The sequence below is a fragment of the Dioscorea cayenensis genome, unplaced genomic scaffold (genome assembly GCF_009730915.1).
Source record: "Dioscorea cayenensis subsp. rotundata cultivar TDr96_F1 unplaced genomic scaffold, TDr96_F1_v2_PseudoChromosome.rev07_lg8_w22 25.fasta BLBR01001407.1, whole genome shotgun sequence".
Classification (NCBI taxonomy): Eukaryota; Viridiplantae; Streptophyta; class Magnoliopsida; order Dioscoreales; family Dioscoreaceae; genus Dioscorea; species Dioscorea cayenensis.
This window is the reverse complement of record NW_024087798.1, coordinates 62,664-75,439: the sequence shown is the minus strand read 5'-3', so window position 1 is coordinate 75,439 and position 12,776 is coordinate 62,664. Positions and strand designations below refer to the sequence as shown.

The following is a 12,776-nucleotide window of genomic DNA, read 5'->3' as shown; positions in this document are numbered from 1 at the left end:
TTGGCTCTCTCTCGTCTTTAAGTGCTTCCAGAAGCCTAAGAACGCAAGACATATTAGATTTAGTATCGAATTCTATAATCCTAATACAAGCCAAATGAGTGTACAAAATGATATGAAAATACATGAATTTTGTACACTCATCAGCCATCAAATATTAGTAGAACTGGTGGAGGAGGCTTTATTAGAGGGTGATAACATGTCTGACGACATGGAAGACTCCATGGAAGACTCAGAGGAAGAGGAGGAAGATATAACAATGGAAGGTGAAGTAGATGACTCCATTACTTTGAGCAAGTTTCAAGAGGGGATCCGGAAGGAAACCCCAGTTTGGAAGGGCAGTCACATGATACTCAAATTCCAGAAAAAAGGAAGGATTGAAAGAGAAAGGGAAGGTGATGACTCTTAACCTTTATCATCCCCTTTCTTTGACTTTAATATTGTTACTGTTTTTCCTTTTTTTATCAGATATGCGTATCTTTGATTATCTTTTCTTATATCATGATTTTTTATATGAATTTCAATCTTAATATCTTTTGTTGGAATTGTAGGTTGGCATCGAGTCTGGACATGATCAACAGAATATAATCCTTGAAGAAGGACATTTATCTGGATAATATTACCCTGGTTGAATCCCATGCTGATGACTCCAGAATAAGATGTTTTTGTTCTAAATTTCCAAATCAGTGGAACTGAGCTACAGTGGTGGTTAAAGGCTATTCTTGTGGAATTATCATCTTGAGGCTTAGAAGGATCGGCAGGGTGAACCCAATAGCTCATTCCAAACGCGCCTTGCTCTTGATCATATCTCAACCATCCAAAAATAAATGGATTTTAACGTTGGTTTACAATGCTCAGCGTATAAATTTGTAAAAAAAATCTCTTGAAGGAACTTTCTTGAATTGCAAACATCAATGCCCCATAGGTGATTATAGGAGATTTCAACTCGATAACTTCCCTTGATGAACACAAGGGAAGTAATTTTCAATATTATGCTAAAAAAGCAGCTTTATTTAATGATTTTATTTCTGTGAATTCTCTTATAGATGCGGGTTTCTTTGGTTCTAATTTCTCTTGGTACAGTGTCCATCAGGGATGGGCAAGAAGATGGGCCCTACTTGAAAGGTGCCTGGTAAATCCTTCTTGGCTTTCTTATTTTAACACTTTGCACCTCAAATATCTTCCTAAAATCTTTTCTAATCACTCTCCTATGTTTCTCAAAATGTCTCATTCTATCGGCTCTTATCACAAAATTTTTTGTTTTGAAAATTATAGGTTGCAATATGCGAATTATATCTTTGCTATCATAAATGCTTTACTTTTCAAACCCCACTCTAAACCTATGAATGCATTTTATCACCTTCTAATTAGGGTTAGATCAAATGTTCTTTCTATTAAGCAATATGGTCTGGGTGCTCTTGAAAAGGAAATTAAAATTGTTGAGTCTCAAATCCAGGCTTTAGAGGTGAATCATTCAAATTCTATCCTTTATAATTCCACAGATGTTAGAATCATCCACAATAAATATAGAGCTTTTTTGAGACAAAATCACAATAGATGGGCTTAAAGAACTAGAATGAACTAGATCAATGGTGGGGATTTGAATTTTTCCTTCTTCCATAAGTTTGTGATAACTTGTAGGCATCACAATTTTATCTCCAATCTCATGGATGCTGAAGGTAACAATTTTACTGAGAGGAACCAGATAAAGAGTATCCTTACTGATCAATTTTCAAATTTATAGAGGAATTATAGGATCAGAAATGTTGAGAATCTTTTTAATGAACTCCCTAAATGACCTTCATACTCTTTCCTCTGCCCAAAATAATACTTTGAATAAACTTGCCACTAAGGAAGAAATATATAAACACTTATGTCTTTACCTGAAGGAAAATCCCCAGGTCCAGATGGCATGAATGTGGATCTTTATACTTTTTGTTTGGATGATCTGGGAGATCACCACTTTTCAGCCATTAATTATTTCTTTGAGACTGCTGCGATGCCCAAAGAATAGAGCAAGGCCTATGTTGTTTTAATTGCTAATTTTTGACCAATTTCTCTTTGCAATGTTTCTTATAAGATCATTATTAAGATCCTTGCTATCTGTCTCAAGAATGTCATTGAGTCATTGATTGATAAAGAACAATGTGGTTTTGTCCCTGGTCATTCCCCAGTTGGCAATATCATTGCGGTTCAAGAAATTACTCATACTATCAATCATGACAAAACCATCACCCCTAAGGATGCTAATTAAAGTGGACATAGAGAAAGCTTATGAGATTCTCCATTGGGAACTTATTCTTGCCACTTTAGCTATGATGAATTTTTCTAGCAATTGGATTTCCTATATTAAAGCCTGCCTTACCTAAGCTTCTTTTTCTCTTCTTGTTAATAGTAATCCCACTGATTGGTTTCAACCCACCAGGGGAGTTAGACAGGGAGACCCCTTTCCCCTACCTTTTCATATTGGTAGCTCAAAATTTGACTGCTCATTCTTAATTTTGCTAGGCAGCTTAATATGATTTTTGGTTTTTGTGACAATTTGAATTACAACTTCAATCACATTATCTACGCTAATGACCTTGTTATTATCACTTTAGCTACTAGAAAATTAGCCATAAATATTAAGCTCTGTCTAAATTTATCTTGACTAGTTAGAAGCCTAACCAAAACGTACAAATTTGAGATTTATTTTCCAATTGGTTCAACAGTTGAGTTTCTACCAAAAATTTGCTCCATTATGAACTTTAAAACTAGTAAAACCCCTTTTAAATACTTGGGAGTCCTCATTACCCCCAAGAATTTTGCTATTATTCACTTCAACCATATGATTGATTCTATTAATGTTGTTGTGGCATATTGGGGCAAGGCTCATCTATCCAAGGCTAGGAAAGTTGTGCTTATCAATAGTGTTATGCTGCCTACCCCTATTTATTACCTCTCTGTTTACCCTATCCCAGATTCAGTTCTAAATAGGATGTCTAAAATTGCTAGGAAATTTTAATGGGCTAATAGTGGCAATGGAAGTGGCATTCCTTTGGTGAATTGGAATACAATCACTTCTAACAAAACTGAGAGGGGAATGGGCCTCAAGAATCTTCTGTGGGTCAAACATTCTTTGATGGCTAAGAATCTTATCTTAATTTGTAGAACACCCTTTGGGTGGACATTCTTTATATAAAGTATGGTAGTCACAATTTTTGGTATAAAAAAACTCCTCACAATGTTTCAAGTTTTTTCAAAGGTCTTTGCAAAACTGCGTACCCTTTAAAACCTCACATTTAGATTAACTATCTAATCCCTACTATCACTTCTATTTTATATCATCCGTGGATGTTTGAAGTTCCCATTATGTTCAAGCCTATCTTTATCAATATGAATTTGGACTTTGAAAACATTTAGTTATCTAATTTTCATTGATAACAATGCCTAGAATTTTCATGTTCTTAACATGTTTTTTGGTCCAATTTGGGATTTCTCCAATGATCAATCATGGGAGAATCACCCCAGAGGAACCTAACCACTGTATGGTTTCCTAAAACTAAAAATGATAAGATTTCAGCAACTATTTACAATTTCTTGAACATTAGCCATGCTGAAAATCAACATTGGCATGGCTGGAGATACATTAGGAATATAATTAAATGTGGCTCCTAGAGTCAAAACTTTTATTTGGCTTATGATTCAGGGAAAGGTTAAAACTATGACTATCTTTACCATATGAATTTGGACCATCCAGATCCTTGTGTTTTTATTGTGGCCTGGCTATTGAAATTATAGATCACCTCTTCAGGCTATGTTCCAAAGGCTAAATTGTCTGGAACTTGATAAAATAAAATATAGATTGGGATTTTAATATTCAGGATCATTTTGCTAATGAGGGTGGCTGGATTTACAACAACATGGGAAATCAAATAAAACAGTTTCTCTAATTGCTGCCATACCATTTGGTACATATGGAAAGCTAGGTGTAAGCTTATTTTTAAGCGCAAAGCTCCAAATTTCCTCCATATTGCAAAATATGCAATTGAGCACACTAAAGAATATACGAGTCACACTAGTAACTATAGGATGTTAAATTTCTTCATTTCTAAACTGACCTAATCCTGGTGCGATGGGATCCTTTTTTGTGACTACTTTGAGTGATGCAATAGGTAAAGAAGGTGCGGGCTTTTTCATTGTTTACTCTAAAACCAATATTATCTGTACAGATTCATATCCAATTGACATGAAGTGGAAGGTGGAAATGGAGGCGAGAGCTTTAAATAGAGCATTAGAGAAGATCAGTGAGCTAAATGGGAGATGTTCCAACATTTTTATTAGCTCAAATGAGTTCTATAAATTGCTTCAAGGAAATGAGGATTTAGTCCAATGGCACTCATCAAATTATATCAATGAGATTAGACAACGCATATCCTATTTGACAGATCCTCAGATAGATCTTATTCACCACTCTTGGAATAAAATTGCGATTCTACTAGCCAATCAAGGGATCAAAGCAACACAACTATCTCTATATCATCAAGGCATGGAAAAGCCAAAGTGGCTCGTGAAAGTGATTCATCAAACGAGATTCCACTTCTGAAAACGTATACCATTTTCTCACAATATCATTAATTTGTTGCAGTTGGTGAGACAACATGAACATAAAACATTAATTCATAAGTATATATATATATATAATTGGTTAAACTTGTTGATAAATATGCTTTCATTGGGAAGCAGCCCTCATTTCACTTTTTTCCTTCGATTGGATTGATGATTTTAAGAGCGTGAGATTTCAAAGATGAAGCCCAAGAAGATCTGAAGCTTTCCTATTTAAAAATGCAAACATGTTACCCTAAGACTGTTGGGGTGTAAATGAGCCGAGCCGAGCAGAGCTTGTCCATCTTCAAGCTCGGCTAGCCATTATTTTAATCGAGTTTGAGCCGAGCTTGAGCCTACATCAAGCTTGATAAATAGTAAAGCCCTTGGGTTCAACTCGTTTGCTCGATAAAGATTGGTCATTTTTTTCTTAAGTAATACATCATCATAATTATTATTATTAAAAAAATATTGAACTTTTTGTTATAATAAAAATTTTAAATTAATTTTATTATTTTTTTAATTTATAGTTACAAAAATTAGTGTAATAGTTTTGCAATACATTATAATGATCTCATAGATGACGATGCTAATATGGCTATAAAAAGTTTCTATAAATACTTTACATAAATGAGATTGTTGATGATATATAAACAATTCTATTAATGCATTTTTTTATAAATAAACTTGTTAATGATATTATAAATGAGTATTTTAATGATTCTTTTAAGCGAGCTTTTAATGATACAATAAAGAGTTGTTCACGAGCCATAAACGAGCCATGTTTGGTGGTGTTCAAACTCGGCTTGTTTACCTTACGTGTCTTAATAAACGAGTTGAGCTGAGTCTAGCCTTCGAGCTTTTAACGAACGCATTGGTTTCATTTACAACCCTACCCAAGAGGTTCCACATTTAATCCTAATAAATATAGAATTTAAACATATGGCTTTAATTATTTATGTAAGATTTAGAGATATAAAGTTTATTAGTTTAAAATACAATATTTATATATATATATATATATTAGCCATTGACCTAGTCTATTGGTGTAGGTCCCATGTGTAGGATGTTTAAGTCCTTGCCGAGAAGATGGGTTCAAACCCCATTCAGGTAAGGTGAGTGCACAAGTGGGTTAATATTTATGAATTTATGCACTCCCTTGCCCTTGACATGGTTTGCCCACATTCATTAATATATATATTGAGATTTTCACCTATAAGATTAATGATGCCCTCACAATCTTAACCTTCCGCTCATGATGGTTGAGGTGAGTGGTTTGCCCACTTTATAAAAAAAATGAAAACCTTCTCTGTTTTCATTAGTAAACAACTACTCCGTGAAGTCTTTAAATAATATAAGTTCTTTATTTCATTTAAGTATAATTCCCTAAATAGTAACTCAACTTTTTCAAACTTATCTTTTTAGTCTCTTAACTTTAAATCTAAACTTTTTAGTCATTTTATAATTTTAATTTAGCCAAAAGCGAAACTGACATGACTCAGTTAAAAGTAGTAGAGGGACTAAAAATATTACAATTCAAAATGAGGGGAAAAAGATAAATTTGAAAAAGTAGAGACTATTTAGATAATTAAACCTTTTATTTGTAAGAGAGATATATATATATATATATATACACACACGCATCTCCAGACTGTTGATGATGTATATGTAGACATCTGTTTACTGAGAATGCAACCAAGATTTTTTTCCTTCTTGAGTTCATCTCCATGACTGTATTAACCTCTCTCCCTGGATTGCATCATCTTTGATACAAATAAAAGTAGAATAAGAAAATAATACAAAACATCACACAAAAGATTTAATTTCAAGCGTAGAAAATTAACATGAAGCATTATGATCAGTGCATGCACTTACAATATTACAAAATAAATTAATGGCTTGCTAGAAGAAGCTGCTTTATGAGTACTGAAGTAATAAAAATTAAATACAAATGAGGTATTGGCAACTGGGGTGAAGCTTGTGGTGAAGGTGTTACAGGTGGTCTGACAGGTTGAGGTGGTGGTCTTCTTGGTGCCATTATAGAAGGAGGTGCTTGTCTATTTGATGGAGGAGGTGGATATAGCGTGGGAGGTTTTATGGGTGTCCTTGGTGGTGTTCTAGGTCCCATCATAGAAGGAGGTGCTGGTCTGTTTGATAGCGGAGGAGGTATTATGGGTGTCGGAGGTGGTGGCGGCGTTAAAGGTGGTAGAGGAGGTGGAGGCCACGGTGAGGTTGGTGAAGAAGAAGATGGCGGTGATTTTACATTAGCCTTTGCTAATGTGATGAAGATGAAACAAATTGCCACCAAAAGAAGTTGGTCTAACCTTTGCCACACCATAACTGATGAATTTTCTTTTAAAAGTATTTTGATATAGGTGCACCTTGTATGAAGAGGATATCCTATTATATAAGTCATAAAACAAATTTTTTTTATTTTTAAAATTTCTTGTTTGTTTGACTTAAGCTATTAATTCCTGTGAAAAATTTTCAAAAGTCCTTTGGGTTAGTTGGTTCGTTAGTTTGTATTGTGATATTAAACATATGGTTGCCAACTACCCAAAACTATACTCACCATCACTTTTTCAAACTAACTACATTTGGATTTACCTCGTTAAACCAACCAAAATGAGAATTCAAATCAATGCTAATCCAAGTCTTCAAAATCAAGGTATTTTTTTTCTCATCTCAATTGAATCATTGATGCAGTAAATTAAATTATATGAGAACAGTTTTATTTTGTTCATTTTTGAGTTTTTATATCTTGCTACGGCATCATTTCACTTTAATACAAGTTTGACATATTTATTAAAATGATATTTAGAATATATATATATATATATATACAAATATGTATACCAGAAATATATGAATATTTATATCAATTATTTTTAATTGGAACTTAACTGAAAGAAATACGTAATCATTAAATTAGTCAACAAGTCCTATGAGATCAATTAAATGATTTTTCACAAATAATAATTAATAAATAAGTGTGTAAACAAATGCATGGCTATAAAATAAATTTAATCTTTTCTTAAAAAAAAATCTAACATAGATATTTAATTAAGTGCATTGTAATAACAAGTTCAATAGTCAGTATATTTGTTAAGGTTAAAATGCAATAATTTCATTTTTTTTAATTGATTGATTGGGAGTCAAATTAGGTTGGTATTTATCTTTAGTTGATTAGAGCCAAATTGGTTTAATTGGAACATTGCTCAATAAGTTGATCAATTGAAGTTTATCTTTGGTTATTGGAAGTTATTTTGGTTGTGTGGGAGAATGCCAAGATTGGGTGATTAATTGAGATTATGTTTGATTATACTGATATTTGTGGTGAATTACAATTGTTTGGTTGAGATTGGTTGGAGATTCGGCCAAGTATGATGCAACCTGAATTGAAACTTAGCCTTTTTAGTATATGTGTTTAGGCGAAGTTGTAACTTAAATCATATATATATATATATATCTTGGTTATGATACTAGATTCAGAGAAGTAAAGAATTTATCAGAAGAGGAAAGTTCTTGTTGCTGATTAATGGAATTAATGACTATATAACTAGCTTTCTTTTCAAGGGGTTTGTGCCGCGAAAGGCCAGTGGGATGTGCGAGAGCGTCAATCGATATTGAGAGAGTGAGAGAGAGACAGAGAGAATTGTCAATGGTGATTATGTTTAAGATCATGAGAAAGGTGTGGGTATGCCACAACAATATTAATTGAGCCTAGTGTTACAGGGCTTTTTGGCGTCACGCCCTTGGCGCGGGAAGTGACAAGGCCAAGAGAAACTGGGAGTGGTTATTCCATTCCCTTAGACCGTTTTGCAGCACGTCTGTACGGTCGGATATTTTACTCGGACATGATCTGGTTTCGTGACCGAGAGCGGAGTAGCGACCCGCTCAACTACCAAGACATGGAGAATATCTATCATCATCCGTATAGGCATACGCGTACGGGCGGAGACTGCCTCTCGATCAGCATGGGCGATTATCGAGACATCCGGCGCGAATGCGCAGCAATTATCTGGCGCTACGGACAGACGAAAGACAAGAGTGGAAAACACATATTGACGACGGACCCCGGCTATTCGGACTTTAGCCATTGGATGGGGAACATGTTTCGTCTTCTTCCCTTCGGCCATGGAATTCATGGGAATGCGGCCGTCTCTTTCCCCTTGGCCAAGATGCCTTTCTTTGGCTATATAAAGGGGCCTTCCTCTCCTTGGATGATCATCCTCAAATCCTCCATTTCTCATTCTCATCTCCTCTCCTCACTTGAGAGAGTTTCTCTTGTAACACTAGGAGCCCGGAGTGCTCCTAGGAGAAGAGTGTCTTGGGTTGTTGTAATAGTTTCCATTCATCAATAGAGAGTTTTAAGCTTTTCTCTCTTATCCTTGTGTCTTGCTCTACTTTGTGTGCGTGTCCTTGGGCTGGTGTAGGTTTTGCACCAACGAGAGCAGGCTGACTTGTGAGTGCGCACAAGTGCCGCACGGAGGAGTTTTGAAGGTTACCACGCCGACAAGCCCCGTGTCAATTGGTATCAGAGCTATCGCACAAAGTAGTTATGGGAGGAAGATCAGGCAAGATGGATGAATGAGATCGAGGATCACGTCGGACGCCTGGAAGGGATCACTTATCAGCTGGATCGGTTGGAGGGGCTATCTTTTATGATCCAGGAGCTTGCGGAGGAGCTTGAACACCTTAAGAGTGCGGGGATATCCAGCGGTGAGTCTGGACGGGACATGGGGTTGCCCGAATCCTCATCTTGTGGCGTTCCTGATATGAAGGAACTGAGAGGTCAGTTTCTTCCTTGCAACAACAATTGGATTGCAAGAGTGGCCTTGATGGAGTTGAAGCAGGCGGGCACTATCTGGGAATACGTGAAGACGTTCACATCCCTCATGCCCGGCATCAACGACATGGCCTTGGCGGACCGATTGTTCCATTCCATTGCGGGATTGGAACCATGGGCTCAGGCGGAGCTCCGTCGTCAAGGTGCGGTTGACCTACCGATAGCCATCACCCAGGCTGAGGCCTTGATGGATGATTGGGTTACTCCTAGATCGAGTTGTGGTATGGGCACAGCTCGATGGATGCAGTGGAGACCCGACAGGGGGAAGATGTTCTCCGGTGAGCCGCGTGGAGATCGGGCTCACGATACACCCAAGACCCTTGAAGCTTGCGTTGGGCCAAAGTCGGTGTGCCCAACCCAGTGAGGGTGCTTCATCTGCGACAAGCCACAGCGGACGAGGGGATCATGGCTGCACTCATCACTACCGGTGATAGTGAGAGTGAGCCATTGGCCCGCACGGTATCGCTCGAGGATGGGCGAGGCGGGGCCTTGATTGTGCGCTCGTTCGGCATTGGGCGAGGGTCGCAGAGGTATCAAGACATGGGCGGGAGACCGAGTCTTGTGGGTGTTATCACTGGGAATGCGGATGCATTTCCCTTTTTCTTGTGGCACATAGGCGAGGATGGAGGTAATCACTCCATTGCTATGTTGTGGCTTTAAGCAATTATTTGGTGCTAAATCCCTTTGTGATGGTAGAACCTTGTGAGGCAGGAGCTAGAACCGTGTCACTTGGCGGGGATGATGGTACATTGTGAGGCCAGGAGGGCAGGAGCAAGTACAGATCATTCAGTCGAAGTGAGCGCAGGTAGCATGACCAAGAGCAAGCGGGAATACCCTACCGTTATGCCTCGATGAAGAGGGGATCGGCAGTGCGATCCAAGAACGGTGTGGAGGCCATAACACTTGACATCGAGGCGGCTTCAAGTCAAGGTGCCAAAGGAAGATCGAGCCATCGGGATGATGATTTCGATAGGTCCTGAGGAGGATCCGAGTTTCCATGGAAACTCAACTCGTGCGAGGCTACGTATAGGCTTTATCGTCTGGACACAAGGGTGATCCAGAGTTCAACTTCAGCGTTCAGATAACATAGGTGAAGATTGAAGATGACAAAGGGAGTGGACAGCTAAGTGTGCCACTTGGATGGATGCCAAGGCAACTTAGTTCCCTCCGACGAGGGCGTCGGACTTTCCCGGTGGGGGAGGTTTGTTACAGGGCTTTTTGGAGTCACGCCCTTGGCGCGGGAAATGACAAGGCCAAGAGAAGCCGGGAGTGGTTATTCGATTCCCTTAAACCGTTTTGCAGCACGTCTGTACGGTCGGATATATTACTCGGACATGATCTGGTTTCGTGACCAAGAGCAGAGTAGCGACCCGCTCATCTACCAAGACATGGAGAATATCGATCATCATCCGTATAGGCATACGCGACAGCGTGAGACTCGTCTCTCGATCGAGCATGGGCGATTATCGAGACATCCGGGGCGGATGCTGCAAGCAATTATCTCGGGCGCTATGGATGACGAAAGACAAGAGTGGGAAACACATAGTGACTGACGGACCCGGCTATTCGGACTTTAGCCATTGGATGGGGAACATGTTTTCGCCTTCTTCCCTTCGGCCATGGAATTCATGGGAATGCGGCCGTCTCTTTCCCCTGGCCAAGATGCCTTTCTTTGGCTATATAAAGGGGCCTTCCTCTCCTTGGATGATCATCCTCAAATCCTCCATTTCTTATTCTCATCTCCTCTCCTCACTTGAGAGAGTTTCTCTTGTAACACTAGGAGCCCGGAGTGCTCCTAGGAGGGGAGTGTCTTTGGTGGTTGTAATAGCTTCCATTCATCAATAGAGAGTTTTAAGCTTTTCTCTCTTATCCTTGTGTCTTGCTCTACTTTGTGTGCGTGTCCTTGGGCTGGTGTAGGTTTTTGCACCAACGAGAGCAGGCTGACTTGTGAGTGCGCACAAGTGCCGCACGGAGGAGTCTTGAAGGTTGCCACGCCGACAAGCCCCGTGTCACCTAGCATAAGGTTGGTTAGAAGCTTCTTTGTGCAAATCTTGTGTGTTGATCACCCTTATCATTGTAGAGTGATGTCACAATTTATATGGAAAGTGTGTTGTCTATTGAAATTTGTGAGTTTTCTGCATGTACTTTTGTTTTTGCATCTTTTGTTAGTGTTTTTGTTTTTGTTACCAATTAGTGTCTCTTTTCTCACATTTTTGATGTTTAATTAGTAATTTAAAATTGATAATCTACATTGACAAATGGATCTAATGTACTTCATCTTTCGAAATAATCACATTAGCAAAATACTTTTACTCAATCCTCGTGAATTTCATCTTCTAAGGTACCATGTTGGCCAAATCATAATTTTTTAAATAAAAAAAACATTCGTTAAGATGTAAATTTCAAAAATTTGAAAGCTTTAAACCCGAAGTTAATGGGAGGGGCAGCCTGAGAATGAGTCTGCTGGGGGAGCTGTGGGCCGAGGGGGTTCACCGGAAAAGGTGGATACGGCAGTCGTGAAGAAGGCGGAGATGACTGGTAAGTTACAGGATTTTTCCTGTAGTGCTGCGGAGTGTGCTACGAGCAAGGGTAGGACTTATTCTGAAGCTCTTAGCTCGTCGGAGGAGGAACGGGGCAGCAAGCAGCCGGCACTAGGGAAAGTGCAGCGACCGGCACAGCTTCGTACGAGTGCAAAGCGTCCCAGGTCCCCGCCAGATATTTCATGTGGGCGGTGCTTTCGGACGACCCACAAGACCGTTGACTGTCAGCACCAGGTTGTTTGCCTGCGTTACTCGGGGGTGGGTCACATGGCTGTGAACTGTAGGGTCGACCTTCATCAGAGTCCCAAGAGGAAGCGGCTCCACGTGAGGTCTAAGCATGCGGCAGCGGAACCAGTTCTGAATCGGCCTGAATCTCAGAATGTTCTTGTTCGTTCACCTCCTGGTGCACGTCTTGGCGGGCCGTGGAGAACCTCATTGTCTTTATCTCTTTCTCCGAAAATCTCTACGGTTAGGGAGGAGCTGTCCAAGGTGGTGGTGGTGACGATGCTCTCGGGGTACATCACTGACAAGGCCTCGGAAGAAGTGTTACCGTCGATCATTAACTGTGCTCTTGCTGGTCCGCTAACGCCGGTGAACGATATCACCTTTTTTATTCCTCTTTCTTGTCGGACGGATTTGAAGGAGGTAAGCAAGTTGGATGTGGTGCCTTTCACGACTAAGGATGGGCGATGTTCGGCGAGGTTTGCACCTTGGTCGGCGGAACTGGGAGCGACCGAGCGAGCGACCGGGGAAGGCCAATGGATTCGAGTGTGGAACCTTCCTTTACACGGATGGTGCTGGAGTGT

At 39.4% G+C, this 12,776-nt stretch overlaps 1 protein-coding gene across 1 annotated transcript; it reads left to right on the top strand.

Moving 5' to 3' along the window:
- Positions 1-208: 208 nt before the first annotated feature.
- LOC120256364 (heterogeneous nuclear ribonucleoprotein A3 homolog 1-like) lies at positions 209-6,971 on the top strand. The gene is made up of 7 exons (XM_039264064.1): positions 209-392; positions 549-559; positions 1,044-1,129; positions 1,639-1,709; positions 4,209-4,283; positions 6,625-6,860; positions 6,957-6,971. The coding sequence occupies exons 1-7, from the start codon at positions 209-211 to the stop codon at positions 6,969-6,971; spliced, it is 678 nt and encodes a 225-aa protein (XP_039119998.1).
- Positions 6,972-12,776: the final 5,805 nt, after the last annotated feature.

Excerpts from the sequence above, each read along its gene's own strand:
- LOC120256364 (XM_039264064.1), top strand. The coding sequence starts at position 209 with ATGGAAGACTCCATGGAAGACTCAGAGGAAGAGGAGGAAGATATAACA. Across the intron at positions 1,130-1,638 it reads CCCTACTTGAAAGGTGCCTG|GCATCACAATTTTATCTCCA; the intron begins GTAAATCCTTCT and ends GATAACTTGTAG. Across the intron at positions 4,284-6,624 it reads TAGAGCATTAGAGAAGATCA|AAGGAGGTGCTTGTCTATTT; the intron begins GTGAGCTAAATG and ends GTGCCATTATAG.